The sequence below is a fragment of the Prionailurus bengalensis genome, chromosome B1 (genome assembly GCF_016509475.1).
Source record: "Prionailurus bengalensis isolate Pbe53 chromosome B1, Fcat_Pben_1.1_paternal_pri, whole genome shotgun sequence".
Lineage (NCBI taxonomy): Eukaryota > Metazoa > Chordata > Mammalia > Carnivora > Felidae > Prionailurus > Prionailurus bengalensis.
The window spans coordinates 50,590,059-50,606,475 of NC_057344.1; the positions used below are offsets into that span (position 1 = coordinate 50,590,059).

Sequence of the window (16,417 nt, forward strand, 5' to 3'; positions counted from 1 at the left end):
TCAGATGTCATGCTTAATGTGTCAAAATGGAGGAAAGAAGTTTCCTTTGTAAAAACAGATAGAAAATGCATTAAGGTGAAGAATGAGAACCCAGTGCTCAAGTGGGTAGAGAGAGAGGATACCTGAGCAAAGGGACCACCTTGACCCCGAAATGTCAGTATCTCATGGTGACAGCTTGGTGGGGAACATGATCTTTGAAGCAAAAACAATCATGAATTGTCTTCACTCGCTGCACATCCTAACCCACCCTTCTCTCTTCCCCCGACTCCAAACAGGTCCACCCTCACCACCTCCTCTCTGTCAGCAAGGACCCCTCAGTAGCACCTCTCAGCGCATCTAACAGACCATGTCCCTCACTGCGTGGCCACCGCTAATCCCTCGGCTCCCGGGGCACACCCCCCACCCCTGCCCACCAGCTCCCCACTTCCAGTCTCCCCACTGTCCTCTGCCCACTCACCCCATTTCGTTTTCTTCACAGCACTTACTACTATCAAGTGTTAATTATTTATTCGTTTGTTTACTTGGTTATTTTCTCCCTCCCAAAATGAAAGTCCAGTGAGACCAGGGACTTTGTTTTGCTCCCCAAGGTATCCTTGGAAACCAAGACAGTGACTGCCACATGGTGGGTGCATAATTGTTGAATGAATTCATCTATTTGCTAATTCCACTTTAATTCTTGAGTCTAACTGCAGATATAAACTTCTCTCCCAATTTCCCTGCACATAATAGCAGACACTTCTTTAAAAAATGTCTGGCCTGTGCTGCATTACTCTTCTAGAACCACTTCCAACTTACAGCATTTTTCACAGCAGCCAAAAAGTGGAAACCAACTGATGAATGGATGAACAAAAGGTGGAACTTCCACAGGCTGGAATATTATTTGGCCAGAAAAAGGGATGAAGTGCTGACACAAGTTGTAACCAGATAAACCTTGGAAAATTATGCAGAATGAAAGAAGCCAGTCACAAAAGCCCAGCATATTGTAGGATCCCCTTTATGTGAAAGTCCAGATTAGGACATTGCATATAAATTTAGAGAGATGAAAAACTGATTATTGGTTGGTTAGCTAGGACTTAGGGAGGGAGAGGGCCTTCAAAACAGACATGTGGCTTCTTTTTAGGTTGATGAACCTGTTCTAAGATTAGACTATGGTAGTGATTGCACAACTCTGTAAATCTACTCAGAACCATTAAATTAATTGTACACTTTTAACAGGTAGACTTTACAATATGTGAATTGGTGTCAGAGTAAAGCTGTTTTAATAAAAAGAAATATCTAAAGGACAAAGTATTTCCTTAAGTAGTGGCCCTGGTTTTTCAGAAAATGGTGATCTATTTGCTTTTAAGGTGTGCCATTCTGTAATGAGACATAAGAGATCACCTCTTCTGTTCTCAAGCCAAGGCATCCAGCCTGCACACAGGCATCAGTGTTTGCAACCTGAGCAGAAACAGCAGACACAGCTACTGTTACACTGTTACAGTTCAAAAGCAGATGCCTCTGTGACTTAAAAAAAAAAAAAAAAAAAAAAAAAAAAAAAAGGCATTTAAATTCATTACCAAATTGATAGTAGCTTTCAATCAATGTCTTAGGTTTCTGAAAAATGTCTGGAGGTTTAACAAAGAGAACACTTAGGTAACTTTCATTCCTGATTTTGAAAAGTGACCTGGAGGCTCAGGGAGGTCAAATGATGTGCCCAAGGGCACATAGCAAGTTCCCCGCAGTGCTGGGACAGGGCCAGTACTCTCCCCCCAAGACCACAGTTGGCGAAATCCCCTTAGGAGCCCCGGGAACCGTCCCAAACAAGCAGCACTCACCTGAAGGTGAGTGTAACTCTACTCCGATCCACGTCCCCTCTTGAAAGTCAGTTGGCCCGATGTACCTCACAATGCCTATCTTGTTGGTGCCCACGGTGACACATTCTCCCTCTTTGAGCCACTCTGGGACTTCGCTGGCTTCTTCAGAATCTGAGGAAACCTCCAGCTTTCCCAGGGCCTGTGTCCCAGCACTGCTGTCACTCGGCCCCCGGGAGGCCGGCAGGTCCTCCTCAGCACCAGAGGGGCAGCTGGAGTCCCCACCCAGCATGCGCGAGAACGACTTCAGCTCGGAGGTTCGCACCTTCTGGATTCTGAATGGAGACGCCAGAGCAGGTGATTGAGACAGGAGGTCTGGAGGCTGTGGTTTGGAGACATCCAGCTCTAAGCTGGCGGCAGGCTTCACATGGTCCGTGGCTCTTCCGAGCTGCTTGGTGGCCGAGGAAACTTTGCCGCCGCTTTGCTGGCTGGGTGATTCCTTCTGGGGGGCAGGTGTGGGGAGATGAGTCAGTGAAGCCCTTGCTTCTTCATTCTGCTTCTCCGAGGAAACTGCTCCCCTGGCCTCGGACGCACCATTGCTGTTGCCCCAAGCATTTTGCGTTGCCGGGAGTGGCAGGGACAGAAGGCTGCGCTGACCCTCCAACCGGGCAGGAAGATCACTGTCTGCAGTGGGAGCAGCAGATGGAAATGGGAGCTCCGTGTCCGGGGTGGCCGGGCAGAGGGCAGGAGGGGGCGAGCCAGGCGTCTGGCCCCCCACTGCAGCCGCGGCATCAAGGCTAGGGACCAATGCATCGGACAGTGTCGCGGTGGAGACGCTGTGGGAAAAGTACCCACTGGAGGCCTCACTCAGGGGACTGGGCGGCCCTTCCTGAACTTCGGGGGCCTGGGTGTTGGCAGTGACAGACTGCTGGGGAGGTGCTTTCGTGGGTCTGTCACACATCTTCACGGGGGCCATCTGCACAGTCACATCAGGAGCCGCACTAATCCCCACGCTCTCTCGGTAAGCCTGAAGCAGGGAAGGGCCAAGAATAAAGGTTAAAATTCAAAGTCAGCTGCTCATTTCCAAAAGAATTCAGACAGATCTTGTGGCCAGTTGAAACATTACAGCTTTGACAGTGAAAAGAGTGCTGCCATGCACCTGGGCAGACCGGGTGCCAGTTCTGTTCCACCACTTCTGTCCGGATGACCCCAGTTTTTTCCGCAGCACTGAGCAGCCCGCACTCTGCACTATGCTGAGCACCAAGCAAACAGTCACCCACCTGCTCGCTGCCTGAGATAGAGTGACTTATAATAAGAAATACATATTTGGCCTTCATCCTGTTTCTGCCACAGAGCTCTGGAACCCTTGGAGTTTCCTAAGTGGTAAGAGTGATAAAGGCATTTTGATATTCCTAACCAGCCCCTTCCAACAACATCTGAGTTCATGTTAATGCGCTGACTCTGGGCCTGCACCTAAGGATGGGGGCTGGTTGCCAGGGCAACCCACCTTGTGATTTGAGCTTCAGCCCCACAGCCAACTCCAAGGAGGGAAGAGGGGCTAAAGGTGAGCTAATCACCAATTGCCAATGACTTAATCAATCATGCCTATGTAATAAAGCCTCCACAAAAACCGAAAGGGACAGGCTCCTGGGAGCTGCTGGTTTGGTGAACACATGGAGGTATGGGGAGAGTGTTGCACACAGGGAGGGTGTTGAAAGTCCATGCCTTCTCCCCACACCTGGCCTATGCACCTCTTCCACGTGGCTGTTCCCCAGTGGTATCCCTTGTAATAAACTGGTGATCTAGTAAGTAAAATGTTTCTCTTGAGTTGTGCGAACCATTCTGACAAACTAATCAAACCCAAGTGGAGATTCATTGGAACCCCTTATCTACAGCTGGTTGATCAGAAGCACAGATGACCGACCACCTGGACTTGGGACTGATACTCAAAGCAGGGACATTCTTGTGGGCCTGAGCCCTTAACCCATGGGCTTTGATGCCATCTCCAGGGAAGACGGTGTCAGAATTAAGTTAAACACTCAGCTGCTGTGGGACAAGGGCTTGGTGGTGGGAAAGAAGACTACTCGACGGCCATGTAGTAGGGTCAGTGAGGCATGGCAAGGTCCTTACCACAGGGTGCAGCACACAATAGGTGCAGATTAAATCTCGATTCCCTCCCTACCCACCAGCATCCCCAGTCTCCCGGCACTCAGGCTAAGCACCCTGCTCTGATGGAAACAGATCCTCCTGCCCACCACCAACTTCACGAGGGACTGAGAAAATCACTAGAAGCCAGAAGAATACTTTCTCCTGCAAAGTTGAAATGAGGATCTCAGTGAAGGGTGTGGATGTGCCTCAACACAGCTTCGCCAGTGCTGCCAGGAATGACCCTCGGGCCTGGTGGCTAGCTTGTGGCTCCTGGCTGGGAGTCAGGTGGAAGAAGAGGAGACAGGCTGCCTGCAGGCTGGTCCCATGTCATGGTTCGGGGGCCCTCTGGTCCAGGGAGATGCAGGCCAGGCAGTAACCTCCCCTGCAGTGAAGGGGGGCTGAGAGTGGAAGGAGCCGCAGAGGCTGGCTTCCCCATCTCGTATGACTTGTCTGCCTCACTCTGACAGAGACACACAAAGCCCCATCCCCTGGGGAATGACGACAGCCACTGCTCGTCCACATTCTACTGGTTCTGAGGTGCTCCTAGGGTGCTCTTTCGGTGATAACTGAAGCCATCTGAAGAAGTTAGCAGATTATCTCTCTATTCCTGATTCACAATGACAGGGGTAAGAGAGAAGGCAGGAACAGGGAATGGGGTTGGTGCTCTGGAGAAGGATGCTGTTCAGAAAAAGAAATATGTTTTCCAATATTTACGGAAAGATTATTTATATTACAGGAATGGCCATTTTCCATTTGAAATACAGGATTTATTTGAACTGGGAAACAGCTGAGATCTATAAGTCTCTTACAGTTACTTGGCTTAACTCAGCAGTCTGATAAATCATGCATTTTCACGTGAATTGTCATTTATATTCCTGTCTCCAGAGGCCCTCCTTTCCCCACAAGGCACACTTTCAGGGTACGAAATTAACGGCACCTCTTGAGATTAACAGCCCATTTTTGTGATGGATCTCCAGGCTGCAAAATTTACTAAATCCAATAGATCAATAACTGTCACCAACATAAATACTCTAAAAGATTAGGCAATCCTTCAATCATTTTTCTTTTGCAACTTGTACATGTTTTATTTATCCTTTTCTATTTTATTTTTAATACCACTGACCAGGCAGGGAAGAATATACAAACAAAACTACCAGAGTCTAGAATCTGAACAGGAACTGTGGTTCTGAAATAGTACATGTTCCCTATTCTCCGATGGTAACACTGCATCATTGCCACACGGACAGCTATCTGCAAATGGCCAACTCAGTCCTGTCCTGAGGAGGTGACAGTCCAGTGACAGTGGCTTGGATTTCCCTGGTCATTATCCCATTTGCCTCCACATGAATCCTTCGATGTAGGCCGGCAAGTACTACCATATGCATTTTACAACATGGCCCAGAGAGGTTAAAGGATTTATCTAAAGTCTCCAGTAAGTGACAACCAGGGATCAGAGGTCAGATCCACAGTGACAAAAGGGACCAAAGGTGGCAGAAGGCAAGCGCTGATTGCTTGGTTCTTTCCTGCTGAGCCTGAGCACAGCCTCAGATTCCTTCCGTTACAGCACTGCAGGAAGCCGCTCCCACTTGACTGGAGTTGATATGTGAGTGGAAACCGTCTCCCCCCATCTGTGGGTTATTCCCTTACCGCTGTCACTCCCAGAGCTGCCCTGAGCCACAGAGGCTGTCACAGGTCTGGTGCCCTCACCCGTGAAAGACGTGGTCTCCCTCTGTCCCACTGGCCTTGGGATCCCAATCCTGCCTCAGCAAAATAACAAACACAACTCACAGGGGACGGGGTTGAGGGGGGTGGTGCACATGAACATCAAATATGTTCTGGATTGAAAAGGGCCTTTTTAGAAAGGAGTGAATCCGTGGAGGTCTGAGTTCTCTTTCAAATCATTTGCCCTTTTTGGCCGTTGTTTTAATAAATAAAATTTTCCGATAAAGATACAGCCCTTCCTAAGAGAATGAACGCACAGTGGGAGAAAATAGATTTGCTATTCATAAGATGAGAAGTGCTGTTCATCTGTGGGAGATCATAAGAGACTATTTTCTCCCCAGTTTAGCATTAGTCTTTTCACGCTGATATCATGAATCAGAATGAAATGTAAAACTGAGAATTAAGCAAACACTCAGGATAAGGAGATTGTTCTGTTTATAGAAATCGCCTTTGCCTAGCAGTGGGCTATTAAAGCAGCAGACTACATTAGCAGTCAAGCACCTAAAAGTTTAGCAATCATATGATTAACAAGTTGAAAATAGAAAAGTAGAACAAGGAAAATATAGAGGGAGAAGACAGTGACCTATATTATAGCTAATTATCAAAACGGGAACACTAAAATGAAAAACCCATGGGTGTGGACTCAAAATTAGAGCCTTGGGGCCACCCACCACATGTGGGGCAGCCACCAGCAAAGGCGCCACCTCCACCCGACTAACTCACCTCCACCATTCTGGGCGTCCCCACATCCGGGAAGGCAGACTGCACCATGATTCGGGGCACGGGCTGAGAAAACAAGTGAACAGGCAGGCGTAAGGGACCAAGAGAAGCAGAGAGATCACCACAGAAGGTTTTAATTGAACAGACGGGACAGCCCATCAGGAGGACGCACTCAACGTGAACTTTTACACCTTCAGGAATTCTAACAAGTCCCTGCCAGTTAGGCATGCCAAGGCTAGTGGCGCCACACTCCACAGGGAAGTGTAGGAAATACGGAGCACAGCGAGCACGTATACCCCAGTTGGCAACACAGGACACATGCTAAAAACCACACCATAGATGGCACACCTACACACTCACAGGCTCCCTCTCCACTCACATATGGAGCCTGTTTGTCAAGGGCTGTTCTGCACATACTAGTGTTACAGGACTCTAGAGAGAAATGGTTGGGACAGGAAAGGCTTCAGGCAGGAGGTGGGATACAAAGCAAGCCTTGATGGCCAGGGAGAAGTGGTGCCCAAGCATCGTCACAGGAAGTGAAGAGTAAGGAAGCTGGTCTGGCTAGCACACAAGTCTGGGGCATAAAACAGAGCAGGACAGACATATGGATAGAGGCTTTGGTGTCTGCAACTACCCTCATCAGGTAATGACGAAAACCACTACAGTTGCCTGAGTGGAGAAAGCAGAAGCTTGAGGAGATGGATCTGGTGGTAGAAGGCAAACTGATTGGAGAAATATTTAAAGGCTAAGGGAGATAAATTACGATGAGACTCCAGCAACAGAGCAGATATGAGGGGTAAGAGCCTGAATTAATGGGTGTCAGCAACAGCACAAGGAAGGACTCCTTATTTATGGACATGTGGTTCAAGGAATATTAAAAAAAAAAACCAAAACAGTGAAAAAATAATTAGCACCAGGATAAGGAAAACGTATGTCAAAAGAAGGAGCTGGTAACTGCAAAGGGGAAGAAATCAGATATTCCTTTAGCAGCTGCTGGGTTTACAGACGTGATTCTCTCAAAGAAACCAAGAATCCACCACTTCTGCCTTTATTCCACCAATCAACCTCTGGCCCCTTCCCAGGTCTCCCTGTTCCAATGCAAGAGTCTGGACCTTGCCTCAGAATGCTCAGCCCCAAGAGGGCTCCATCCTGGCACCACAAACAATCCTCCAGGAGGAGCCAAAATTGGGTGTCACGGTTTGTTTCTGTACAGTATGAGTGTCCTTTCTCTTCTTGGATCCAAAAGGAGAAGCAGCAAACCACGGATCTACTACCTGACCTAAACTGCCTAGACATGTAGACTTCATATCTCCCCAATTTCCTTCTGACCCCCTTCGGACCCAGGTCCTCCCAGTTCCCAAGATGTATCTGGGTGCCTGAGGCTTCTCTGCCATAAAGATGCTCTCTGGACAGGGGTGCTGGGTGCTCATCGATTAAGTGTCTGACTTCGGCTCGGGTCACGATCTCATGGTTTGTGGGTTCAAGCCCCACGTTGGCCTCTGTGCTGACAGCTCAGAGCCTGGAGCCTGCTTTGGATTCTGTGTCTCCCTCTCTCTCTGCTCCTCTCCCACTTCTTCTCTCTCAAAAAAAAAATAAATGTTAAAAAAAATTTTTTTAAAAGATGCTCTGGACAGTGTACAGGCACTAAGACTGGATGGCCAAAGTCCTGCTTCCTATTAAGCAGCCCAAACTCTTACCTGAAGGGAGAGGGGCCCACTTGGAACAAGATGGCTCACTTAGGAGGTAAACCTGAGTTCACAGCATCAAATAACAGCATTTTAGCAAAGAGTACCACGTTTTAGCAAAGGGTACTGCTGTAACCATGCTTTGCGACTGTCTTTGGGAGAAAAGAGCTAGAAGGGATTAATTCTGCTGAAGGTAAGGGGGATGGTGGTGGGATCTCAGAAAAGGCAGAGACCACAGGCACTTAAGAAACGGTGGGAGGTAAGTCTAAACACATGGAAGAACCTAGGGATAAACTAAAGGAAAGTACACTTTACCCTGCAACACTGGGGAGCCACCAGGGGCTAATGGCCAGGGAGAGCTAGCATCAGAGGTATGTTTAAGACAATGTGAGGGGCACCTCAGTGGCTCAGTCAGTTGAGCATCCAATGTCCAACTCTTGATTTTGGCTAAGGTCATGATTTCATGGTTCATGGGATCAAGCCCTGCGTTGGGGTCTGTGCTGACAGCATGAAGCCTGCTTGGGACTCTCTCTCTCCCTCTCTTTATGCCCCTTCTCCACTCATGTTCTCTCTCTCTCTCAAAATAAATAAACTTAAGAAAAAAAAGAAAGAAAGAAAGAAAGAAAGAAAGAAAGAAAGAAAGAAAGAAAGAAAGAAAGAAGGAAAGAAAGAAAGAAAGAAAGAAAGAAAGAAAGAAAGAAAGACAGACAGACAATGTGAGTGGAAGAGAATGAAGGAGAATATCCTGGTAGGGGAAAGGCAGCTGCACGTGATGAGGGCCTCAACCACAAGACCTTCCAGCCTTTCCTTGGATTCCTGGACCAGGAAAGCCTCTCCCCTCAACTCGCACAACACATCACTCCCCCATCCCTCACAGCACCTAGCCAGTTCTCTCTCACAGGAATCTCCATTTCTCCACTCTGCTGTCAACTCAGTAGACAGTGATACTCGAGTTATTTCCAAGCAAGTATCCTCCACCCTGCTTTACAGTCTTCAAATACAGGGGCTACTGTCTTTATTTTTATATTTACTTCCTCCCATAGTATCTGAAGTTACCCCTGGTACCCAGGGCCCAATGTCATGGCTATAGGCTACTAAGCTGAGACCTCACATCTTCCTCTCACAAGCTTCCTGTCATAGTCAGTCACCCCCATTGGCCATTTCATCAAGAAACACATCTGCTTCATAAACAGGCCCACCCCAACTCCACCAGTCAGATGACAGGGGTGCGGAGCAGGACACTGGACACACAAAAAATAGTGTCAAAAATAAGATGGGATCAGGTCTGAGCGGGGTCCTGAGTGTAAATGTCAAGTACTTTGCACACACCTACTTCTCTGGTTCACATGCTACCCGCTCATGATGCCCGCTCCGTGAGAAGCCAGGCAGTGGTGGCTGCCAGAAAACCGACTCTGGCCAAGTAAGCGTCAGGTAGATATTTCTCCACCAGAGGACTCTGAGAGGTGCGTGCAAATGACGGTGGGGTATGGGCATACAAGCTTGGCCATGTATTCATTTTTTTGATTTTTTTTTCTTTTTGTTTTAAAGTTTATTTATTTTGAGAGAGAGAGAGTAGGGGAGGAGCAGAAACAGAAGAGGGGAGAGGGTGGGAGGAGCGGCAGAGAGAGACAGAGAGAGAGAGAGAGAGAGAGAGAGAGAGAGAGAGAGAATCCCAAGCAGGCTCCACACTGTCAGAGTGAATCCCAATGTGGGGCACAAACCCATGAACCGTGATATCATGACCTGAGCCAAAACCAAGAGTCAGACACTTAACCGACTGAGGCACCCATAACTGTTACTAAAACTAGATGATGAGCACACAGGGGTTCACTGTGGTATCCTCTCTACTTTTAGGTATTTCAAATGTTTCCATAAGGCTGTCCTACATGAAGGAGATAACTGGGACTCTGATTCAATGTCCAAATTCAGTTCAACAAAGATTCAGGTATTGGCACAAAAACAGACACATAGACCAATGGAATAGGATAGAGAACCCAGAATAGGACCCACAAATGTATGGCCAACTAATCTTTGACAAAGCAGAAAAGAGTATCCAATGGAAAACAGTCTCTTTAACAAATGGTACTGGGAGAACTGGACAGCAACATGCACAAGAATGAAACTAGACCACTTTCTTACACCATACACAAAAATGAACTCAAAATGGATGAAGGACCTGAATGTGAGACAGGAAACCATCAAAACCCTAGAGGAGAAAGCAGGAAAAAAACCTCTTTGACCTCAGCCACAGCAATTTCTTACTCAACACATCTCCAAAGGCAAGGGAATTAAAAGCAAAAAATGAACTATTGGGACCTCATCAAGATAAAAAGCTTCTGCAGTGCAAAGGAAACAACCAACAAAACTAAAAGGCAATCGACAGAATGGGAAAAAAGATTTGCAAATGACATACCGGACAAAGCGCTAGTATCCAAAATCTATAAAGAACTCACCAAACTCCACACCCAAAAAACAAATAATCCAGTGAAGAAATGGGCAGACGACATGAATAGACACTTTTCCAAAGAAGATATCCAGATGGTCAACAGACACGTGAAAAGTTGCTCAATGTCACTCCTCATCAGGGAAATACAAATCAAAACTATACTGAGATACTACCTCACACCAGTCAGAGTGGCTAAAATGAACAAATCAGGAAACTATAGATGCTGGAGAGGATGTGGAGAAACAGGAACCCTCTTGCACTGTTGGTGGGAATGCAAACTGATGCAGCTGCTCTGGAAAACAGTGTAGGGGTTCCTCAAAAAATTAAAAATAGACCTACCCTATGACCCAGCAATAGCACTGCTAGGGATTTACCCAAGGGCTACAGGAGTGCTGATGCATAGGGGCACTTGTACCCCAATGTTTATAGCAGCACTTTCAACAATAGCCAAATTATGGAAAGAGCCTAAATGTCCATCAACTGACGAATGGATAAAGAAGATGTGGTTTATATATACAATGGAATACTACTTGGCAATGAGAAAGAATGAAATCTGGCCATTTGCAGTAACATGGATAGAACTGGAGGGTATTATGCTAAGTGAAATAAGTCAGTCAAAGAAAGATACCCTATGTTTTCACTCATATGTGGATCTTGAGAAACTTAAGACCATGGGGGAGGAGAAGGGGAAAAAGAAGTTACAGAGAGGGAGGGAGGCAAACCATAAGAGACTCTTAAATACAGAGAACAAACTGAGGGTTGATGGGGGGTAGGGGAGAAGGGAATGTGGGTGATGGGCACTGAGGAGGGCACCTGTTGGGATGAGCACTGGGTGTTGTATGGAAACCAATTTGACAATAAATGATATCAAAAAAAAAAAAAAAAAAAAAAAAAAAAAAAAAAGACCTGAGCTGAGATCAAGAGTCGGTTGCTTAACCACCTGAGCCACCCAGGTGCCCCTCTATTATTTTTAATTAGCTTGAGGTTAAAAATAAGAAATTAAGGGGTGCCTGGGTGGCTCAGTTGGTTAAGCATCTGACTTCGGCTCAGGTCATGATCTCACGGTCTGTGAGTTCGAGCCCCGTGTCGGGCTCTGTGCTGGCAGCTCAGAGCCTGGAGCCTGCTTCCGATTCTGAGTCTCCCTCTCTCTCTCTGACCCTCCCCCGTTCATGCTCTGTCTCTCTCTGTCTCAAAAATAAATAAACATTAAAAAAAATTTTTTTTTAAATAAGAAATTAAGTGGCTTGCATAAAAAAAAGTTTATTTGAGAGTGGGGGAGGGGCAGAGACAGAAGGGAGGGAGGGAAGGAGGGAGGAAGGAGGGGCAGAGAGAGAGAGAGAGAGAGAGAGAGAGAGAGAGAGAGAGAATATCCCCAAGCAGGCTCCACACTGTCAGAGTGAAACCTGATGTGGGGCTCAAATACATAAATCGTGAGATCATGACCTGAGCTGAAACCAAGAGTCAGACACTTAACCGACTGAGCCACCCAGGCACCCGTAATTGTTACTGAGACAAGGTGACGAGCACACAGGGACTCACTGTAGTATCCTCTCTACTTTTATGTATTTCAAATGTTTCCATAAAGCTGTCCTACATGAAGGAGATAACTGGGACTCTGATTCAATGTCCAAATTCAGTTCAACAAACACTCAGGTCTGGGTGTGCAGGTTGCTGCAACAAGCGCTGTGAGGAACACAAAGGTCACAAAGTCACAGGCTTTGCTCTCAACAGACTGGCAAGGACATGTATGCAAATAACTGAAACATCAAGGAAAATGATAGATATTAGAATCAAAGTTTCAAACGCAGAGAAAATTCGGAGTAGAAGGAATGATAAATGAAACAGGTCTAGAATACCCTCATGAGGGCGATTTTACTTTGAGACAGGCCTTGAAGACTGAGTGGCTTTCCTGGGGCAGGAGGACACTTTCAACATGAAGAATGACATGGCAAAGGAGCTGCTCTCTGAGTCTGATCTGTTCCCTCTACTGCCACCTCTGCCCCAAGAAAAGCTACTCAATCTTCCAGGAGGTCTTGGGGAAGAGAGAATGATCTAGAGTGACCCACATCGGGCAGAGGGAAGCAGGTTAGGGTGGTGTTCAGGAGGCCTTGTGAGCTCACGGTTGATTTTCACCCACAGGAATGAGCTATTAAAGGTACTGAATGAGCAGTGATAAGAGCTACATGTAGACAAGATTAATCCTGAACCAGGGGAGATAGGAAGCTTGAAGAGATCAATCGAGAAGTTGCTTCAGTGGTTTGGTGGAGTGTCAATAAGTCAATAACTTGGATGGTAAGAGAAAAAGGAAATGGAAATTTGGAGATATGAGGGAGACTACTGAACACTTGGAAACAACCATCGGGGGAGGCTGGGGAAACAGAGTCAAAGGATGATGCCCAGAAAGGATGGATAACAGGGAGGAGGGTAAACAGTGGTATTAGCAGAATCGGTGTCTGTTTGTGTACGCGTGTACACACCTGTGCATGTGCCTATGTGTGGGGGGCAGGGGGCACCCAGCTTTCTGTATTTGGTGAGGGCCTGTGATGAATACAAGAACTTCATTAAGGATACCAAAAATACCTACAAAGTGTACTGAAATCTTAAGTGTGCCATTTGTCCTTCACACATAAGAGCTCAAATTTCCAAATGTGTATTGTTTGCATTTTAATGCTCTTTTACATATCCCTTGTGCAGGCAGTTGCCTCCTATTTCAGGAGCTCAAAACATTTCAGATCATAAGTTCATTAATCCTTACGACACATCTGGCAACTATTAATAAAAATGACTGCAAAGTATTTTGCAGCTATAAATATTAAGGAGAAGTCCCATGAGGCAAGTGAATAGAAGTGTAATTATCTACATCTCACACTACAGAAACCAAGGTTCAGAGACATTCACCTAATGGTTAAATGCATCCAGGGTACCCCATAAGTCAGTGACAGAGATGGAAAAGGACTGACTTCTCAAGCACCAGCTGAACCTGCAATCGTGCTGTCTGCTGAGCATCACTGAACTTAACAGATGAGTAGGTTACAAGCAAGAGAACCACTTAGAAGTATTTCACAGAAAAGATGAGGGTCACTTGCCGTATCATAGCCCATCATTTTTTAACTCTGGTTTTCACATGCCACGTGAATGAAGAAAATAGGGAAGATCAACTCAGAATTTCAACTATGCATAAGACTTACTGGGAGACCCCCTTGCCTAAAAGAATATAAAGGTTTAACATCTTGGCAACACGTACAGACCCTCACCTCTCTGTGAGGCTGCACCCTCTCCTCGCTTGTTAGGCTAACTCCACACTGCACTGACTACACTGCTCTGTCAGAGCCTTCCCTGCACTCCTCTTTCTCCCTAGGCAAAGATTTTCTTCCTGGTGCGCAGCCAGTCACGTTTGTCTCAGCTAGAGCATACCTTCACCATGTCAGCCAGCCTCAGACATACACAGACTACAGCATCTACAACATCATCCTATTTGGCTTTCTGAAGGGTAGGGATTATGGCTCAATCATCTCTGTATTCCCATACAGAGGAGAATAACTCCATGTTTGTTGAATGAATACATACATAAATGAACAAATTACCTAAGTGACATGAAGAAGGCCAAACTGTACAGTTACAGACAATCTGGAAAAGATTAGACATGCTGAAATTTGGGCACAAGGGTAGGTAGAGGGGAGAAAAAATATTAAAAAAATTTTTTTTAATGTTTGTTTATTTTTGAGAGAGAGAGAGAGAGAGCATGAGTGGAGAGGGGCAGAGAGAGAGGGAGACACAGAATCCGAAGCAGGCTCCAGGCTCTGAGCTGTCAGCACAGAGCCCAATGCAGGGCTCAAACTCACAAATTGTGAGATCATGACCTAAGCTGAAGTCAGATGCTTAACCAACTGAGCCACCCAGGTGCCCCAGAAGAAATATTTTAAAGCAAAAAATAGACAATTTGTTCCAAAACACTGAATTTTCTGATGCAATTTTTTTCTTGTTTGAAAATGAACCTTTCCTAATAATCACCCCTTCACCCTGAACTCGATAAATTCTTAAATGTCATTTTCCAATGGATCCTACGCAAATATGATCTTCCATGTCTTTTAAGGTTTTATTTTTATTTATTGTTTTGAGAAGAGGAGAGGGACAGAGAGAGAATCTCAAGCAGGTCCTCACCCAGCACGAGGATTTATCTCATGAACCATGAGGTCATGGCCTGAGCTGAAATCAAGAGTTGGATGCTTAACCGACTGAGCCACCCAGGTGCCTCAAGATTTTACTTCTTAAAGTAATCTCTACACCCACCATGTGGCTCACACTCACAGCCCCAAGATCAAGAGTCACATGCTCTGGTGACTGAGCCAGCCAGGAGCGCCACCCCCCCCCGCCCCGCTCCTTTTTAAAACTCTAACCAATCATTTAAATCCAAGCATAAGAATACATAACAAGAGATGTAGGATTTACCTTTGCTACAAATAATCAATAGACAACCTTTGATTTTCATGCTTCTAAAGTGAGAAAAATATAATAAACAAGACCAACCAAGCAGGGCGAGTGCATATAAATAAAATATTTCCTAATCTTTGAATATGTTCTGATAAGCGTAATAAACAATGGATAAAAACAGTCATGTACAATTACCTAAAGATCAAGACTCAGCAATAAATAACCTAATCAATATAAACATACTTTTTAAAGGTTATGTTAATCAGAGGCAGAGTGGTTAGGGTGGAAGAAGGGGAACTGGAAAGTCACAGGAGGAAGGCTGGTAGGAAGCACCCTGCACTAGTCCAGAGACTGACACTTCAGCTGCCTGCAGGAACTGGTTCACATAGCCAGCTCCCCACTCACAGAGCTGGCTCATGATTTACACGCTGCCTCTCCAGGGTGATCAGGGTAAGAGTGTGTTAGCTATGATGACTCCAGCACTTTTGTCCATCTGGCAATTAGATTTCTTATTTTAAATGAGTGACTCAGCATTCTACCTGACCCATCAGTCATTTGTTTGTGTGTAAGCCTGATCATCTCTGGTGTTGCACATCCAGAAGGTGGTAATCCAGTCCACATGCATTCTCTGAGCAATGCCACACAGAGTGGAAGACAGGTGGCCACCAGCTGGTCCCCTGCCAGACACACTTTTATTCCACCTGCCTCATGCCCCTTTCAATCAGTGACATCAAATATCAATGTGGCAGGCATGGGAAGGTGACTTCATTTTCTGCCCAAAATTACAATGCCTCATGAGGTTTTTAGATACACTCAAATAGATTCTTTCAGTTTTATCTTCTTCTAATCTACCCTCCAAATTGCAGTCAGAAGAACTTTCTGAAATACAAATTTGACCATGTCACTCTCCTGCCAGAAAGCAGTTAATGATTCTCCACTGCCCACAGATAATTTTTTTAGAAAGGAATGGGCAAGAAAATACACATAGGTCCTACTCAGTGTATTTCCATGGTTTGACCAGTCCCTAATTCAAATATTTTACTTATTTTGCTTTTTTAATGCTTAGTTTTGAGAGAGAGAGAGACAGACAGAGCATGACCAGGGCAGGGGCTGAGAGATGGCGACACAGAATCTGAAGCAGGCTCCAGGCTCTGAACTGTCAGCACAAAGCCCAATGCAGGGCTCAAACTCGTGAGCCATGAGATCATAACCTGAGCTGAAGTCAGACACTTAACCGACTGAGTCACCCAGGTGCTCCCCACTCCTTCAAATACTTTAGATTCATTCATTCTATAAATATAATCGCTTGTAATATTTTAGTCAGATCCAGTGAAATCTCTTAAGGTCACAATTTTGCATGCAATTTTGTTCCTTGAATATAAATCTCAGTATGCCACTCACTAGGCTCTGTAACCTTAGATGAGGTGTTTAACCTACCAAAGTCTCATTTTCCTCAATATCTCAGTATCTAATAT

The 16,417-nt window shown here is 45.8% G+C and overlaps 1 protein-coding gene across 1 annotated transcript in view; it reads right to left on the bottom strand.

Annotated features, from left to right (window-relative positions):
- Nucleotides 1–16,417, bottom strand: part of KIF13B (kinesin family member 13B) — a 202,930-nt gene that overhangs the window by 5,046 nt on the left and 181,467 nt on the right. Inside the window, exons 38-39 of the mRNA XM_043565066.1 lie at nt 6,384–6,446; nt 1,815–2,817 (exon numbers count right to left, since the gene is read on the bottom strand). Coding sequence (XP_043421001.1) covers nt 1,815–2,817; nt 6,384–6,446 — 1,066 coding nt within the window. The remainder of the gene's footprint in view (nt 1–1,814; nt 2,818–6,383; nt 6,447–16,417) is intronic.